This window comes from Emiliania huxleyi, assembly GCF_000372725.1.
Source record: "Emiliania huxleyi CCMP1516 unplaced genomic scaffold EMIHUscaffold_35, whole genome shotgun sequence".
In the NCBI taxonomy this organism is placed as follows: domain Eukaryota; phylum Haptophyta; order Isochrysidales; family Noelaerhabdaceae; genus Emiliania; species Emiliania huxleyi.
This window is the reverse complement of record NW_005199363.1, coordinates 93,846-109,965: the sequence shown is the minus strand read 5'-3', so window position 1 is coordinate 109,965 and position 16,120 is coordinate 93,846. Positions and strand designations below refer to the sequence as shown.

Genomic DNA, 16,120 nt, shown 5'->3' with positions numbered 1-16,120 from the left:
GGGGCATCTTCAAGCACCGCCCCCCTCGCACCTAGCCGCCCCCATTCTCGCAAGACGTGTGTGAGCATGAATGAGGGGGAGGGTGGTGGTACCGGAGAATCCCCAGCTGCGGATCTGTAGTGTCGCTCAAGAGGTGCGATACTGCGGGTTAGTGTAAGGTGCCTATATGGGCTTCCAGTATCGGACCAAGATATTTGCGCTAAGGATGGTGCAGATTCCAGACGACCGTCCCACCTGTGTGGACGACGGGCCCACAGAAGCCGCAATGCCGACCCGACTGTCCTCCGCCCATCCCATGGCCTGCTACTGCTTCGACCTTTGTCCACGAACCAGCACAGCACGCTTTTGGGCGTCGACGCGAGGCGTCTCCATCCAGGACGCCCACAGCCCATGGACAGCCTATTTTGGCGCCGTGTATGGCGAGGAGGTGCCCCTCCCGTTCCCGCTCTCCAACATCACATTTTTCTACCACAACAGCATGCTGTGGCGCCAGCTCTTTCCCTCGGTGCACAATCCCTTTCGGTCTTGCGACACGCCCGTGCCTTCAGAACGGCATGTCACACCTCTGTGCGGCAAGCAAGAGTGCCGTCCTTGGATGGCGCCGTTGCGGGTGCCGGACCAGAGCAGCACGCCTGGCGCGTGGCGTGCCGAGAACCTCATCTCCGGGATGAGTATGAGTGAGAGGAAATCGTGGGGATGGCCCGGCTTTGCTGGCCTGGCGGGGTCGCGGCTCGCATCTCCACAGCTCTTCCAGACTTGGCGGAGGCACGGAGTGCCGACGGTCGACGGCTGGGTGGAGGTGACGCGTACCAATATCTTCAATCGGGGCATGTATCCAATCATGCTCGAGGAGGGCGTCGCTCCTGACGTGGCAAAAACGATTAATTTCATCAGCGGCGAGCGCGAGGGTCCAGGTGCTCACGGAGCCTACCCCAGCTGCTACTTCAACGCAGCCGTCGGCACCGGCATCTGGACCTACATCGGCCAGCCTCGAAATCACACTAGGATGAACCTGCGCGACAACCAGAACTGGGACGTGATTACGAGTTGGGAACCGTGCAGGAAGGCGCTCGTCGGCATTGGCACGTGCCCCCCGCGGGAGGTCATCCGTGCCGGCTGGCGCGCCAGCAGACCATGCCAATGCAACGAGAGCTGGAGCACTCTCAACTGCCATGGGCACGGCAAGACGTCCAGAGAAGTGCCCAGAGAAGTGCAGCGCGCCCGCTGGGGGCCGTGGTTTGATCCATTCCAAGTATGGCCGCTGTCGCATGCGGGCGATCGCCCGAACTCTCCATCAGCGAGTCTTCGCGCGTGGCCGGGGATGGAGCGACAGCTGGGGCTCGCCATGGAGACGCTCAACACGACCACTGCCGTATCAGCTGCGCAGCGGGCAACTTGGCTGCCGACGCCCGCTCCGTGCTCGCTCTACAACGCCGCTCAGAAAGGCCGCTCGCCGCGCCTGTGCACGGCCGCCTTCCACGGCACCTCTGTGCAGTATCTCCAGCTGGCGGCGCGCGATGAGCACGGCATCTGCGGGCGTCTTCGGGCGATCAATGACGGCTCGAACACCATGCGCAGCTTCGTCTTTGCCTTCGTTAGCGAGCCTGTGCAGCGGTTCCTCACGCAAGCGAGGCAGACCGCTCAGAGCAGGTGCCACGGCAGCACCTGCGTCACCAAACACGTCGCGGCAGCTATCAAGGACTTTGTGACGGGATGTGGTCGGAATGCGACCCACCAACCCCCGCAGGTGGCACTCCTCACCGCTGCCTTTTCCAACCGAGTGCTCCGTCGAAAGTGCACTGGGACGGGAGGGAAGAGTCACGCGTGCAAGACTGACGCCGCCGTGGACTTTGTTGGCCGGTTTGAGAGCTTTCACGCCGACTGGGGCAGAATCCGTCACTTTGTGAAGAATTGGCCGATGGTTGTGAAGATGCGACAAACTTCAACACCAATACAGACACCGCTGGAAGCGCCCCTCCACCTTGCCCTGTGCAGGACGATGATGCCCGATTATGCCTGCTTTGGCTCCATCGTCGCCACGGCATCGATGGAGAGCTCTGAGTCACCACTCGTGACCGTGCCTCGCACAGCGATCGTGTTGGAGGCTGATGCCTGCCACATCGCGCAGAAACCGTTGCACAGCTCTTCGATTTCTGCGGCCGGCAAAGGTCGCATCTGCTGCAGGTCGTCAGCAGGAGCAGACGCCTGCCGCTTCCGCGCGGCGCCTTGGTTGCGGCCAGGCTCCGTCTGAGGGCTAGCTTGGTTCTCGGAGTAAGCGGCGGCAGCGGTGGTTGAGCGCGTGGTGCGCCGCATCAGAGACCGCTTTTGGCTCGTCAGCGCTGCCTGTCTGTGTCGATGGCGCCGCGGCTGGCTGTAAAAAGCCCAAGCGACATAAAGAAAGAGGCCCCCTCCCTTGGGTTGCCTGTTTTCTTTCTTTCTTTTTCCGCTCTCAAAAGAGGAAGAGGGGGCAGAGGAACGAGAGAAGAATATAGGGTGGATAAAGCGCCTGTTCACGGCATGGAGGGTGAGCTACACCGAACGTACCGAGCGAAGAGCCGAACGGAAGGAGGACGGGGAAGATGACTCAGAGGAGGACGAACCAGTGGAAATTCAGTTGTCAGATGTCACGATGCATCCAAAGGGGACCCCAGCGCCGGCATCATCCGTAGAGGCACGAGTCTTCGAAGAGAGAGTGGACCTGAGCAACAACATGACCTGTAGGCAAATGATCGGAGTGGGAGTCAGAAATGTGGTCCTTGCGCGAGGGGAGCTCGATAGACTCGAGGGGCCAGGATATGCAGCAAGGAGGGCGGAGCTGCGCCGAAAGGCGAAAGAAGCCGAGAGAACAAGGGACCGGCAGGCGGCGGCGGCGCAGGACGAGGCAGAAGAGAACGACGCGACAGAGGAGGTGACAAGGGAGAGAACGACGAGAATGGGACGGCCGCGAGGTGGCATGAAGGTTGCAGCGAGAATCGGCGAGAGACTGCGAAAAGAGATAGGAAGAGGCAGACTCCCTAGGGTGGGCGACGGCTAGCGCATCACACTCCTCTCCTTAAAATCCCTGTGTGGTGGCGGCGTGCCGTCCTCCCATCCCTCCCTTGGGTTGTCTGTTTTCTTTCTTTCTTTCTTTTTAGAGGGGAAGAAAAAAGAACATAGAGAGTATAAGGGGATTTTAAAAACAAGAACCGAAAAGAACAAGGAAAAGAAATCGAAAGTTTTTTGGCACTCCAATCTGACAGCATAAAGCGCCTGTTCACGGCATGGAGGGTGAGCCACACCGAACGTACCGAGCGAAGGGCCGAGCGGAAGGAGGACGGGGAAGATGACTCAGAGGAGGACGAACCAGTGGAAATTCAGTTGTCAGATGTCACGATGCACCCGAAGGGGACCCCAGCGCCGGCATCATCCGTAGAGGCACGAGTGTTCGAAGAGAGAGTGGACCTGAGCAACAACATGACGTGTAGGCAAATGATCGGAGTGGGAGTCAGAAATGTGGTCCTTGCGCGAGGGGAGCTCGATAGACTCGAGGGGCCGGAATACGCCGCGAGGAGGACGGAGTTGCGCAAGGCGAAAGAAGCCGCGAGAACAAGGGACCGGCAGGCGGCGGCGTCACAGGACGAGGCAGAAGAGAACGACGCGACAGAGGAGGAAGTGACAAGGGAGAGACCGACGAGAGTGGGACGGCCGCGAGGTGGCATGAAGGTTGCAGCCGGACTCAGGGCCGGTGCTTTGACGCAGTATATTGTACTTCGAGGTAGTATGAACTCAGAACGGCCCCCCGAGAGCGCCTCTTCGACGCCCACGGGTCCCAGGGGGTCGGAGGGGTTGCGAGAGGGCCTTGGCTATTTTTTGTTTGAATCCCGGAGGCCGTTCGAACATGTAACGTGCGTTCCACGTGCCCGTCCCCAGCAAGGACAACATGCTAGCCCAGCAGGCCGCTCCCACCGCCGCCCGCGGCGTAGGCAAGGCGGCAAAGGGTGGCAAGGGCGGCGGCAAGGGCGGTGGCAAGGGTTGTGGCCGTGTGGCGCACCAGACGCAGACCCACTTTGCGCCGCCGCCCTCAACGCCCGATACTCGGTTGAGCCGGCGGAGCGACGGCGGCAGAGTTGCGGCCGCTGGCGACCTCACACGGCGTCGAGCGCCGTAGAGACGGCCCCGAGAGCCGCCGCCAGGTGTGCCACGACCGCCGCCACGAGGCTCGTGGCGATGGATGCGCCAGACCCGCTTTGCGCCGCCGCCCTCAACGCCCGATACTCGATCAGAGCCGGCGGAGCGACGACGGCGGAGTTGCGGCCGCCGGCGACCTTCCCCTCGAGCACGCCGCCGACCCGTCGACAAGCACGTGCGGACTGCCATCGAGAAGAAGGAGACGGAGGGCGGCGCATCCGGCCCGCGGGCGCAGCGGGCGCGGGTCCGGGCGCGGGCGGGCGCGCGGGAACCCCGCCAGCGGAGGCGACAATGCCCCTGGCGGCTCTGCAGGCGGCGCGCGGCGCGCCCCTCGCCGGTCTCCCGCACGCTCCTGAGGGCCGAGAGGGCCGAGAGGCGGGGTCGGTGACCCGGGGGCATGGGCGGTGCGGCCCGCGCCGCGCGCGGGCGCGTGACAGCCCGTGAGTGCCGAGATCGGGTCCGTACTTCGACGTAGTATGGGCCCCCGGGGGCCATCTACAGCAGCGGCGAAGTGAGCGTGTTTGTGGTGTTGGTGTGGCGTCTGAGCTTGGATCTGTGACTAAAGCCGGTTACCACTGATGGATCCCCACCCGAATAACACACAGTGAGCGCCCCAGCGCTTCACTACGCCCTCCGCGCGAAATCGCTAGTGGTGCTTTGTGGTAGTATATTGTACTTTTGAGTAGTATGGGTACGGTTCCCGAGACCGCAGCGAGAAGCGGCGAGAGACTGCGAAAAGAGATACGAAGAGGCAGACTCCCCAGGGTGGGCGACGGCTAGCGCACCACACTCCTCTCCTTAAAATCCCTGTGTGGTGGCGGCGTGCCGTTCTCCCATCCCTCCCTTGGGTTGTGTCTGTGTTCTTTCTTTCTTTCTGACAGCTCGCCTGCCTTGCCCTGGCTTTGGTCTGTGCGCACGCCCGCCACCGGGCTTCAAGTATGCGTACCCCTGCGCAGCGGCTCGCTCACGTAAAGCAGCTCGCGGACGAGTGGCCCGCGGCGACCTTCGGCCGGCTCGAGGCCCTGCTCGACGCCCTCCTCGACGAGGCGAGCGCGCACGGAGAATTGTACTCTATCGCCCACATGCTGCGCCGCTTCCACTGGGGCATCGTCGGCAACGACGCGTGCGTCCTCGCGCCCAAGAAGTACGGCGCATCGCGGCCGCGTACTGGTGGAGGGGCGGCCCAGGGCAGAGCGTCTCGCAGTGTGGAGGGGCGAGGTGGAGGAGGGCATGGCGGCCGAGAAGGATGAGGCGGCGGCGGCCGAGGCGAGGGGTGGGCTCCGCTTCACTGTGGGCGAGCGCGTGGAAGTCACGTACGTGAGGCCGCCGTCGCGACGGTTGGGGCTCGCCGCCGAGAATAGACGGCGCGCTGAGGAGTGGTCGAGCGGGCGCGTGACGCAGCTCTGGCCGCCCCAGGGCGTCCGCCAGCGGACGCAGCAGGCCTACCAGGTGCTGCTCTCCAACGGCCTGTACTTTTACGTGCAGTCCGATCGGCCCGGCCGCATCCGCCGCGACGAGTCGTGGGCGGGCCGCTTCGCGGCGGCGGAAGCCGAGGGGGGGAGCCTCTGCCGCGGCAAGGGCTTTGCCGTGCTCACGGCGCAGGAGGTGGAGGCGCTGCTCTCGGACGACGGGCGGGAGCTGCTGCACGATGCGGCGGAGGCATTCGGCTTGCCTCTCGGCGCGGGCTGCAGCGCCTTTGACCTGCTCTGCGGCTGCGTTGTCCGCCGGCGGGCGGCGGTGCTCCTTCCCGACGCGCCCCTCTACGCGCCGGCTCGCATCGTCAAGGTCCACCCGCCCCTCTACGCGCCCGGGAGCGGGGTCGGCGCGGTCCACCCGCCCGGGAGCGGGGTCGGCGCGCCGGCGCAGCAGTGGCTGCTGGATCTGACCGCGCTCGTCGATGGCGCCGAGCGGGACGAGCCACGGACGCCGCTCGGCTACCTCTCCAACTCAACGGGCCGCGTCGGAGACGAGGAGGGGGCGGTCGCGGCCCGCGTCGGCGGTGGAGCTCGGGAGGGCCCTCGCCTTTGGGCTCGGGAGGGCCCGCCTCGCCAAGCTCGTCTGGGCAGCGGCGCGCGACCGTTCCGGCGTCGCCGCCATCAGCAAGTGGCGCGCGCTCCTGCTCGAGGCGCGCGTGCACGAGCACGAGCCCGCGGCGGGCGAGGGGGCGCTCGCCACCATCGGCGAGTACAGCCGCCACGCCGCCTTTTACACGCGGCTCAACGACGCGCGGGGCGCTCTGTTTGACTTCTTGAACGAGCCTTCGGAGGACGAGTATGTCACGCACATCGCGGCCATCGGCAGGGCGTTCGACCAGTTCCGCTCGATTGCTGAGGCATGGTTCCGCTGGCTGCTCGGCCTCGAGCAGCGGCGAGCGGGGTACCCGGCACTGCGCGAGTTCATCGCTCACGAGAGTGGGCTGTCGCACAGCGCGCACATCGCTCGTGACGAGGCGGGCCGCTTCGGCCTTCCCAGGGCGGCGCTCGCCACGCTGCAGGCGCCCGCGCGCGTACTGGTGGAGGATGGCCTGATGGCCGACCCGGACGATCCGACTCGCGAGGCGTGCTCCACCTGCGCGCGAGCTCCGAGCGAGTGCACGAGATGGGTCCTGCGCGCGAGCTCCGAGCGAGTGCACGAGATGGGTCCAGCTCAAACCGTGCTCACATTGGCTGTGCAGCGCGTGCATCGAGACTTGGGAACGCGCTGTGGAGAGATCTAGAGACGGCGCCGACGGGGTGCAGCTCGACGACGAGGTAGTGGCGTCTCTGGCGGTATGCCCGGTGTGCCGTGGGGCGATCGTCGCTCGGCGCATTGGGCGTATGGGCGGGCAGTCCACTGTGGGAGAGGAGAGCGACTCGGGTGAAGAGATGTAGGGTGATTCGGCTGTCCCTGTTGGGCGTGACGCGCGCGGACAGATAGCAGATTTTAGCGAGCCGGACTCTTTGGGGCGCGTCTGATATAACTGCACCCCTCTGGCACACCTGTGTGTGAACCTTGTACGCGGAGATATAAAGCCGGAGTCGACGGGGGTGTACTTCAGAGCTGCTCAAGGAGCATCTCCGGTCTGCGCGACACACCGACCATATCCGTACTTCACAAAAAACAATCACCGACAATTCTCTGACCCCCGGTATCAACGAGACCACTCTCACAAGAGCAGTCCCGAACTGTAATCGCGTTCCGCTGAGCTCTCGCTGTGACTGACATTTTCTCCGGTCGCGTTTGGGGAGCCCTTCGACTCGATCCAGTGCCAGAGAGCAGAGTGCGTGTGCCGACGCCGCCAGGCCCCCGCACCGACGCGTGCACAGGTGCGAGGGGCGAACCCGATCGGCACGCGTCCGGGGCCCCTCTTCGTGCCTCCTCCCCGAGCTGTCCCCGAGCCTCTGCGCGTCGTAAGCTGCTCAGCGACTCACTCGTCGCTCGTCCATGTCCATGCACTCATTCAACCCAACAGCGCTCACTGGACGATGGTGAGATCGTCCGAGGGCACCGTCAGCCTGCGCATCGACGGCTGCAGCACCGTCATAACGACGTTGCCGCCCTCGGCGCTCGAAGTGACGACGCCGACAACGCCGCTCGACGTGCGCACCGTCTTGCAGAGCAGCGGCGTCGGGTGCTGGACGCCCTCAAGCAGCGCGACCACGCGGACGAAGTCGGTGGCGTTCGAGATGTGCAGCTTGGCTGACCAGGCCCCAGTGCCCTCTGCATCGAAGACGACTGTGATGCACTGCGGCACGGTTGAGTGAACCGACACGAAAAGGGGATTCGTGATCACCGGCAGCGTCTTTGCGAGCGGGCTCGCTTGGAACTCGACGATGAAGGGTTCAGCCTGTACCGTCACCTCCGCCTCGATGGCGAACTGTGAGTTGCCAATCGAAGGTGTGATCGTGCATCGCGCAGGGATCGTGGCGGAGGTTGCCTTCTGCAACAGCTCTGCGAAACGGTGGCACAGCTCTTCGCATTCGTCGGCCAAACGGTGGCACAGCTCTTCGCATTCGTCGGCCCGCCAAGGTCGAGGCTGCGTCTGGTCTGGAGCATGCTGCAGGGCCTGCCGCTTCCGCGAAAGAGCCGCGGTGCCTTGTTGGTTGCGGCCAGGCGCCGTCTGAGGGCTACCTTGGTTCTCGGAGGCAGCGACGGCAGCGGTGGTTGAGCGCGTGGTGCGCCGCATCAGAGAGCTTTTGGCTCGTCAGCGCTGCCTGTCTCTGTGTCGATGGCGCCGCTCTGGCTGCGCGCGCGGTGAGGGTAAAAAGAAACGCGCGGGCGCGCAGCGATAGACGGCTGCGCGCCTCCCCACGCCTCCGCTGCCGTCCAGAGCTGCCCCAGGCGTGCCTCCGAGCCACACGGGTCGGCTGCGGCAGCCGGAGGCGGCTCGCGCGACGCGCGGCGAGGGCAGAGCCCTCCCTCAGTCGGCTGCCGACAGCGCGAGCGGCGCCGATGTGAGACGGCCCCCTTCGGGCCTTCTCGAGTCGCCGCCGAGCTCACCGCGCGTGCCGCGAGAGCGGCCTGACTCGCTGCCGCCTCGGCGGCCCGTCGCGCGCGCTCTCGCTGCCGCCTGCCACTCCTCTCGCGCCTCCCGCCTCCCGACGCGGCACCGCCGCCTCTAGGTGGCTGACTCGCCGCCCGGGCCGGACTCGCGGAGCCGACCAACACGGACGAGTCCGTCCGTATGCCCTCGCCAAAGCGACGCGCTTCGCTGTGCTGTCGACTGGCCCTCGCCGGTGGCATCATCCCACGCGCGCCTCTCCGTTGCTCGGCGTGACGCCCGCTTGAGCGGCGCGCGATTATCGGCCTGTGCCCTCTCGTTCCACGCCGTAGCGCGGTGCGGCCCGCGCCCTTGGAGCGCGCGCGCGAGGGTGGCCCACACCGGCACCCCTATTCGTGAGCCAGGGAGACCTCACGCTCAGACCACGGCGCGCTGAGCTGTGGCGAGGGGCACCGTCGTGGGTCTCCAAGCGTACCGCGAGATCGCGAGGCATATGAAGGGTACTTCTGGGAATGTGTAAGGCTAGTACTCCACTCGGGCGCACAAAACTCGCCAGACGGGGAACTTTTGCGAGTGGGCAGGGAACTGCAGGGCCAGGGGGAGAGGGGGAGGGAGGCCCAGCGAGGGTTCTGCGGCTGGATCCTACTGCGTGGCTGGACTAAAGACGCACTAAACCTCGCTAAATCTGGATGTAAAGTCGCAGTGAACTCGCGCTAAATTTGCGCTAAAGTTGCGCTAAAGTTGCGCTAAAGTTGCGCTAAAGTTGCGCTAAATTTGCGCTAAAGATGCAGTAGATATGTATGTATGTAGAAAGATGAACAACAGTCAGGCTCGGACTGGACACCAACGTGACCGTGCCTCGCACATGGATCGTGTGGGAGGCTGATTGCTGCCACATCGCGCTGAAACCGTGGCATAGCTTTTCGATTTCTCCGGCCGTCAAAGGTCGAATCTGCTGCAGGTCGTCAGCAGGATAGGGCGCCTGCCGCTTGCGAGGCTCGGGCGCACCTGCCTTGGCGTTTTGGTTCTGGCGACGCTCGGTCTGAGGGTCTCGGTTGTCGGAGCGATCGGCGGCGCCGGTGCGAGAGCGCGTGGAGGGCGCCATCAGAGCCCGCGTTTGGCTTTGCTGCGCTGCCTGTCTGTGTCGATTGGCGCGGCGGTGCTGGCTGCGCGGGGGCCACACACAACAAAGATCGCGTCGGAGAGGTTGAAAAAGACTCTTCGCAGTCGCAACAACACGCTCTCCTTCCCCGCTGCTGCCGATTCGACCTGCACGCCCCCACCTGGCTTTTTCTCTGCGAGTTTTTCTCGTTTTCTCCCTTTAGCGGGAAGTCCGGCGGGCACCGCACCAACTGCCAACCATATGCAGCCCTCTGTCGCTTCCGCTCCTCTTCCTCGGCACCCTGCAGGTCGTGCCCCGCGATGAACGTCTGGTCGGGATCGTGCTCCGCGACGACCACGGCGCGATCACGCCCATCTCGCGCTCGGATGCTCTGGCTCTCATAGCTCGCGGCGCAAAGAAGATGTGCCGGCGGTATGTGGCTGGGCTGCTCTTTGATGTCGCCCACGACGGCTTCGACCCGTCGAGCTGGAAGCATGTGACTCGGCATGCCCGCCACCAGGGTATGCAGACAGGCTCCGCCCGAGGGACTCTGCTACCGTCTGCAGCCCAACCAACGACGGGAAGGCCGCCTCTGTCGTGTGTGTCATCTTTCCCAGCGGCAGCGCGCCGTCTTCCACCAGGCCCGCGCGCGGCGCGTGTTCCCTGCTCACAGGAGTGAGCCTCCGCCCGCCAGAAGCCCTCCACCACCCACCACTCACCGACGCGCTCCTCTCTGCGCGCGCTCGCAGGCTCAATGCGGACGTCCGTGGGGTGAGCTCGCCAACGGACTGATGGTGGGCAGCGGGTCGCATTGGTCCTTTGATACCTGCTCGAGCGCAAGCACAAACAGGGCACGAGCGACGAGCAGTCGCAGCAGCTCGAGAATGTCTTTGCCTGCACGAGCATCTTCCGAGGTGCGCAACGCGCCGCGCGGCCCCACACACCAGTCCGACACGTCCGACAAGAGCGGCACGTCCGAGCCCGACTCGTCCGAGTCGGGCGACATGACCGGCGGGGAGGACGGCGACACGAGCGCCGAGGAGGAGGAGGGGGAGGAGGAGGAGGAGGAGGAGGCGGCGGACCAGCTCACGTACGGCAAGGCGGAGGTGCTCCTCGACGAAAAGCTCGCCGCGCTCAAGAACGAGGTCTTCACAAAGATCAACCAGTCCGCTGCCGCCGTCATCGCCGAGGTCAAAAAGATCGCCAAGGCGGAGCCGGCCGCCAGCGGCCAGTCGCCCGCGACCAACAAGGCGACGACGCCGGCGCAGAAGCGCCCGGCCGCGCCCGTCGCCGCGACGTCCAGCGGCGCCCGCCCGGTGCGCGCCCGCACGCCCGCGCGCAAGCCCGAGTGAGAGCGTGTTCCAGTCATAGTGCGCCGCCGCCCGCGCACTCGCTCGCACGGCTTCCGTTCCGTCGTCGTGTCCAGCTCCTCTTCCTCGAGTAGTGGCGTCGCCGATGACGACGAGCCGCTCGCGAGCGACTCCGAGTCGCTGCTTGACCAGGCCATAGCGGCGCACGCGGCGCACGTGTAGATTTATAGGTGTGTGTGTGGACCGGCGCCGAGTATCTTTCCTTCCGCCATTTCACATGCTGTGAGCTTTGTTGCGTGAAACACCAACCCATCCCCTGTGGGCAGGTGGAAGTGTCGGAGCCGGTTGACCCCGCAACCGGTCTGACAATGGAGCAGACCTACTTGCATTTCGGTGGAGGGCCGGACCCACAGGACGATTGCTGCAGCACGTAGACGGGAGGAGACTGGGAGTCTGGGAGGAAAGAGGCTTGATTGTGTAGCGCAGCTCCATCTCTCCACCCCCGGAAAAAAAACGGCTCTCGAGTATCGTCTGTGGGAGCTTTCCTAGCAAGCCTCTGTTTCTTTATCTCCGCCGTGTCACGCGTAGTGTGTGACCTTCGGCGCGCGCCAGCTCACCTGCTTTGAAGCGATCCCGCCCCCTTAAGGGGGCGGGGCCCTCGAGGGCCTCAACTCTAGTAAGAAAAAAGAATTTTGCGAGCTCGTACGCCACCAATTCTGACAGCTCGCCCGCCTTGCCCTGGCTTTGGTGGGCACGCGTACCTGGCTTCAAGAGATGCGTACCCATGCGCAGCGGCTCGCTCACGTAGCGCAGCTCGCGAACGAGTGGCCCGAGGCGACCTTCGGCCGGCTCGAGGCCCTGCTCGACGCCCTCCTCGACGAGGCGAGCGCGCACGGAGACTTGTACTCTATCGCCCACATGCTGCGCCGCTACCACTGGGGCGTCGTCGGCAACGACGCGTGCGTCCTCGCGCCCAAGAAGTACGGCGCGCTCGGCACGGTCATGGGCGAGCGGATGCGGGGCGTGATGTTCAAGTACGGGTTCGGCTGGGGGGCGGGCGACGTGCGGATCGACCAGCTGCTCTCCGTCGCGCAGGTTTTCGACGTCGCGCGCCGGAAGCTCGCCGATGACAACCGCATCGCGGCGTACCGCTACGACGCCGCCCTCTTCTTGCAGGACGTCTCGCGCGCAGCCTACCGTGCCAGGCAGCAACGGTCCGTGCTCAAGCTCATCGGCGTCGGAAGCTGGCCAATCAACCTGTTCGTGACCGCCATGGAGAGGGAGGATGGCGTCATCGACGTGTCGGACCTGCAGATGCGGCTGGGCGGAGGCGGCGGGGGAGCGGCCTGGGCGAGCGCCTACTGGGTCGTACCGGCTGGCAAGTGCGTCCTGCGGGTCTCGGTCGTGCAGCGCGAGGAGGAGGTGTGTTTCTTCCACATCCTCGTCTTTCTCCATCCGTCGCGCAAGACCTCCATGTGCGTCAACGACCTCCGCTTCTACGCCGGCGCGGGCCTGCGCAACCTCTACCTCGGCCACACCATCCGCAACCTCACGTTGCACGTCCCCGACGACGCCGACCTGACGGCGCCGCCGCCGGCCGGCACCACCACGTTGGAGTACGGCGTGCACACGGACGTCTACGAGGCGCAGGAGGTGGGCGACGGGAGTGCCGGGCGGCGGCGAGGCGGCGGGCGCGAGAGCGAGAGCGACGAGGGCGAGAGCGACGAGGGCGGCGAGGACGAGGGCGAGGAGGAGGAGGAGGAGGGGGAGGGGGAGGGGGAGGAGGAGGAGGAGGAGGGGGGGAGGGAGGGAGCAGCCGCCCCGCCCAGCAGCCGCCCAGTTGGCCGCTTCGACCTCGACTCGCGCGACCTCGGCACCGGCCGCCGGCGGCAGCGGCTGACAGTCGAGTGGGGCGCCCGAGGCGAGACGGACGTGAGCGCGGAGGCGATCGCAACCTTCGACGGGTTGGACGCCGTGCTCGACATTGCGAGGCGCAAAGAGCCGGTCCCCGCCTCCGAGCTGCTGCGGCGCACAGTGATTGTCATCGGCGCGGACAACGTCACCTCGCGAGACAAGCACAACTTGGGCGCGCGCGGCACCGTGGTGAACTGGCTCAACACGGTCGCCGCCGCCTCGTGGCTCACGAACGTGCACGACCGCGACATCGCTGAGCACTTTGCCGGCGACCTCTACCTCAACGACAAGGTGCTCTTCGCAAACGGCTGGAGCGACAAGCCTGGGCTGCGGCTCGGCGATGAGGGCCGCGTGGCCAACGCACGAGACATGGCGTGCACCCTCTCGCTGCTCGCGTCGTGCGCCCACTGCCACGCCGAGACGGGCGGGGGCGGCGAGGGTGGGGGCGGCGACGGTGGTGACAGCGGCGGCGGCGGCGAGGGCGGTGAGGCCGACGGCGGCGGCGAGGGCGGTGGCGGCGGGGGCGGGGGCGGAGACGGCGGCGGCAGCGAGGGCGGCGGCGAGGGCGGCGAAGACGGGGTGGCGGCGGCGACGGGCGTCGCCGCCGCGATCGACGGGCGCTTTGGATTCACGCTGCTCAACATCGGCCTATCCAACGACGGCATCGTCCACCCGTCGAAAATCCCTTCCGCCCTCGACATCGACGCGGCACAGGCGATTGCGCTCCGCAACCCCCGCGTCAGCCAGCAGCTGCGCGAGACCGGCCGCGTCACCTTCGAGCTCACCTACCTCATCCAGGAGCATGGCCAGGTCGCCTCGGTCATCTGCTCGTGCTCGACGCATGCCTCCTCCGCCGGCGCCTTCGAGGCTGAGGGTTGCGCGCTCTTCGCTGCTGCCCGCGACCTGTCCGCTCCCCCACCCCTATCCCGCCGCACACCTCCCCCTCCACTCCTCCCTCACCCACCTCTCCGGAGTAGGGCGCTGTTCCAGGGCGAGGCCCCGCCAGACCTCATCCAGCTGAAGGCACGCGGGAGCGGAGGGGGAGCCGCGGCGCGGCAGAGGCGCTTGACTGCCGGCTATGCCCGTTAGGTTCTGCTGGACGGCGTGGAACCGGACGGCCTCTCCCGCGCATTCAAGGATTTTCACAAGACCGGGCGGCAGCATTCGATCTCTTACTTTAAAGAGTTTGAGATGTCGGGGCAGGTGTACGAGCGTTTGGGCCCCAAAGTAGGGGCTGAGATCTGCCTGAGATTCCCCCCCCCCCTCGCCTCCAGGCAGCGAGGGCGCCTGTCTTCGCAAGCGCCATCGCGCGACAGGCGCCGCTCGCGCGCGACGTGAGGTGCCCCGCGTGCGGCCACCTGTGGACGCCGGATGAGGCCGTGCGGGTGCTTGGCCCGGAGAACAGGGCGGCGACCGTCGAACTGCGGATGCGGCGTTGCAACCCCGACGCGCTGTGCAGCCGCCCCTCGCAGCGCCGCCTGGGGATCCGAAGCGCGCCGGCGGACGCGGTTTGCCCGACGTGCGGGCAGACGTTTCACGGCACCTCAGCTGAGCGCAGCCTGGCCCGGCACCAGGGCGAGGTCGCAGGCATACCCCGGAGCAGGAAGTGCATCGCCTTTGAACGAGACGCCGCGGCGGCTCAGGCAGTGCGAGATGCGGAGCGACGGGGTTGAGACAAGAGAGATGCTCTGCTCTGTGCGCGTGTGATCCCCGTGTCCGTGTGTGCATGTATCTCGGTGCATCTCGGTGCACGACGGGGCTTTGCGCTTTCTCATCGACTCTCATCCACGCGGCGGCACACACGTTTGACTAGTTGCAAAAAGTCTCACGTGGAAAACCACAAAAACTGCGAAAACGCTGTCACGGCCAGCTCGGCACTATCTACTCAAAAAAAGTCACACATTTGGCTACGAGCTGCCCGGGACCTGCGCCACAGCCATCGGACGGCACGCCGTGACTTGCCCGCTGCTGCCGGGGACGCGGATCGATATCCCTATGCCGTTTCATTAAGGCTGGCTCGGGGTTCTTTTTGCGGGCACCTCTCGTCGAATGTCGACTGCCACGCCGACGCCGCCACCGTCCCCGTGAAGACCGCGACGACCGGCTGAGCGGTGCAGCCGGCGGGCAGACGTGTCGGCCCTGCCTGTCGCGAAGGTGCGGACCTCACGCGCCCCACGAGCCGCCCGCGCCGCCCTGGTCACGTCCCGCTCACGAATCCCAGTGCCACGCCGCTACTCGTTCTGTCTCGATGACTCCCGTGCTCGCTCGTGGCGCTCGTGGCGCAGGCGATCGACTCATGGTACCCACCGAGCGGATGGAAATCTGCTGCGACCCGGTACTCTCTCAAACGCTTTTGAGGGCAAAAGGTGTCAACATAGCCCATTCCCGACGCCCGCCGCCCGAGATCAGTTGCACGGCGCGTGCTCTTACTTGCCCTCTTGCCTTTTTGCTCCTCGCGCCAGCGTTGTGCGCAAGTAGCTCAACGGTTGGGACGTGCGAGGTCTGCTTGGCGGCTCCGGCACCGACGTCGGCGGTGGCAGTGCTGGCAGCCTCACTGCCAATGCGGGCAGCCTGAGTGGAGCTGCACGGGACCGCTGAGCGGCAGGGGGGTGTAGGTACCCCCCCCCCCCTGTCGTCTCTTGTCGCGATGTGAACGTAATAAGGTGTGCCGCTCTCTTGTCACTATCCATGTGGGTTTGGGAGATAGTAAGAAACCGGAAGAGAAGGTGAGAGCGCCGCTGCCGCCACCATCCCGGAGGGGGGTCCCCAGGTGCTGGGGGGGGGGGCTTGAAGATGACACCCGCATATAACCGACAGGTGTTCGGCAACCGGGCATTGTGCCCGGTACTCCCTTTCACCAAAGTTGAACCGTCTCTCTTGAGAGCTCTACATACTCATACATACAAAATGCGCCTGCGGGCGGACCCCCCTGCTCACCGAGATGTCAGATCACAGCTATCGTTAACTATCGAGCAACGTGTTTTCGATTCCCTCTCCCCTTTGGACCACCGTGGCACACCCACTGTGATTTTGTGTGAGCACTGTGTCTTGCTTGGCCAACAACAAACCTAACACAGGTGCACCCAGCCGTTATGGACCAACCACGCTCTCGGACACCGGCCGATGACGAGACCCGGTGACTGCTTG

At 65.5% G+C, this 16,120-nt stretch overlaps 1 protein-coding gene across 1 annotated transcript; it reads left to right on the top strand.

Annotated features, from left to right (window-relative positions):
* The first annotated feature begins 5,079 nt into the window (after positions 1 to 5,079).
* On the top strand, positions 5,080 to 7,180 carry EMIHUDRAFT_435825 (hypothetical protein). The gene is made up of 2 exons (XM_005772797.1): positions 5,080 to 6,741; positions 6,779 to 7,180. Exon 1 carries the CDS (start codon positions 5,398 to 5,400, stop codon positions 6,409 to 6,411), a length of 1,014 nt encoding a protein of 337 aa, XP_005772854.1. The 5' UTR covers positions 5,080 to 5,397; the 3' UTR covers positions 6,412 to 6,741; positions 6,779 to 7,180.
* The last annotated feature ends 8,940 nt before the right edge of the window (positions 7,181 to 16,120 follow it).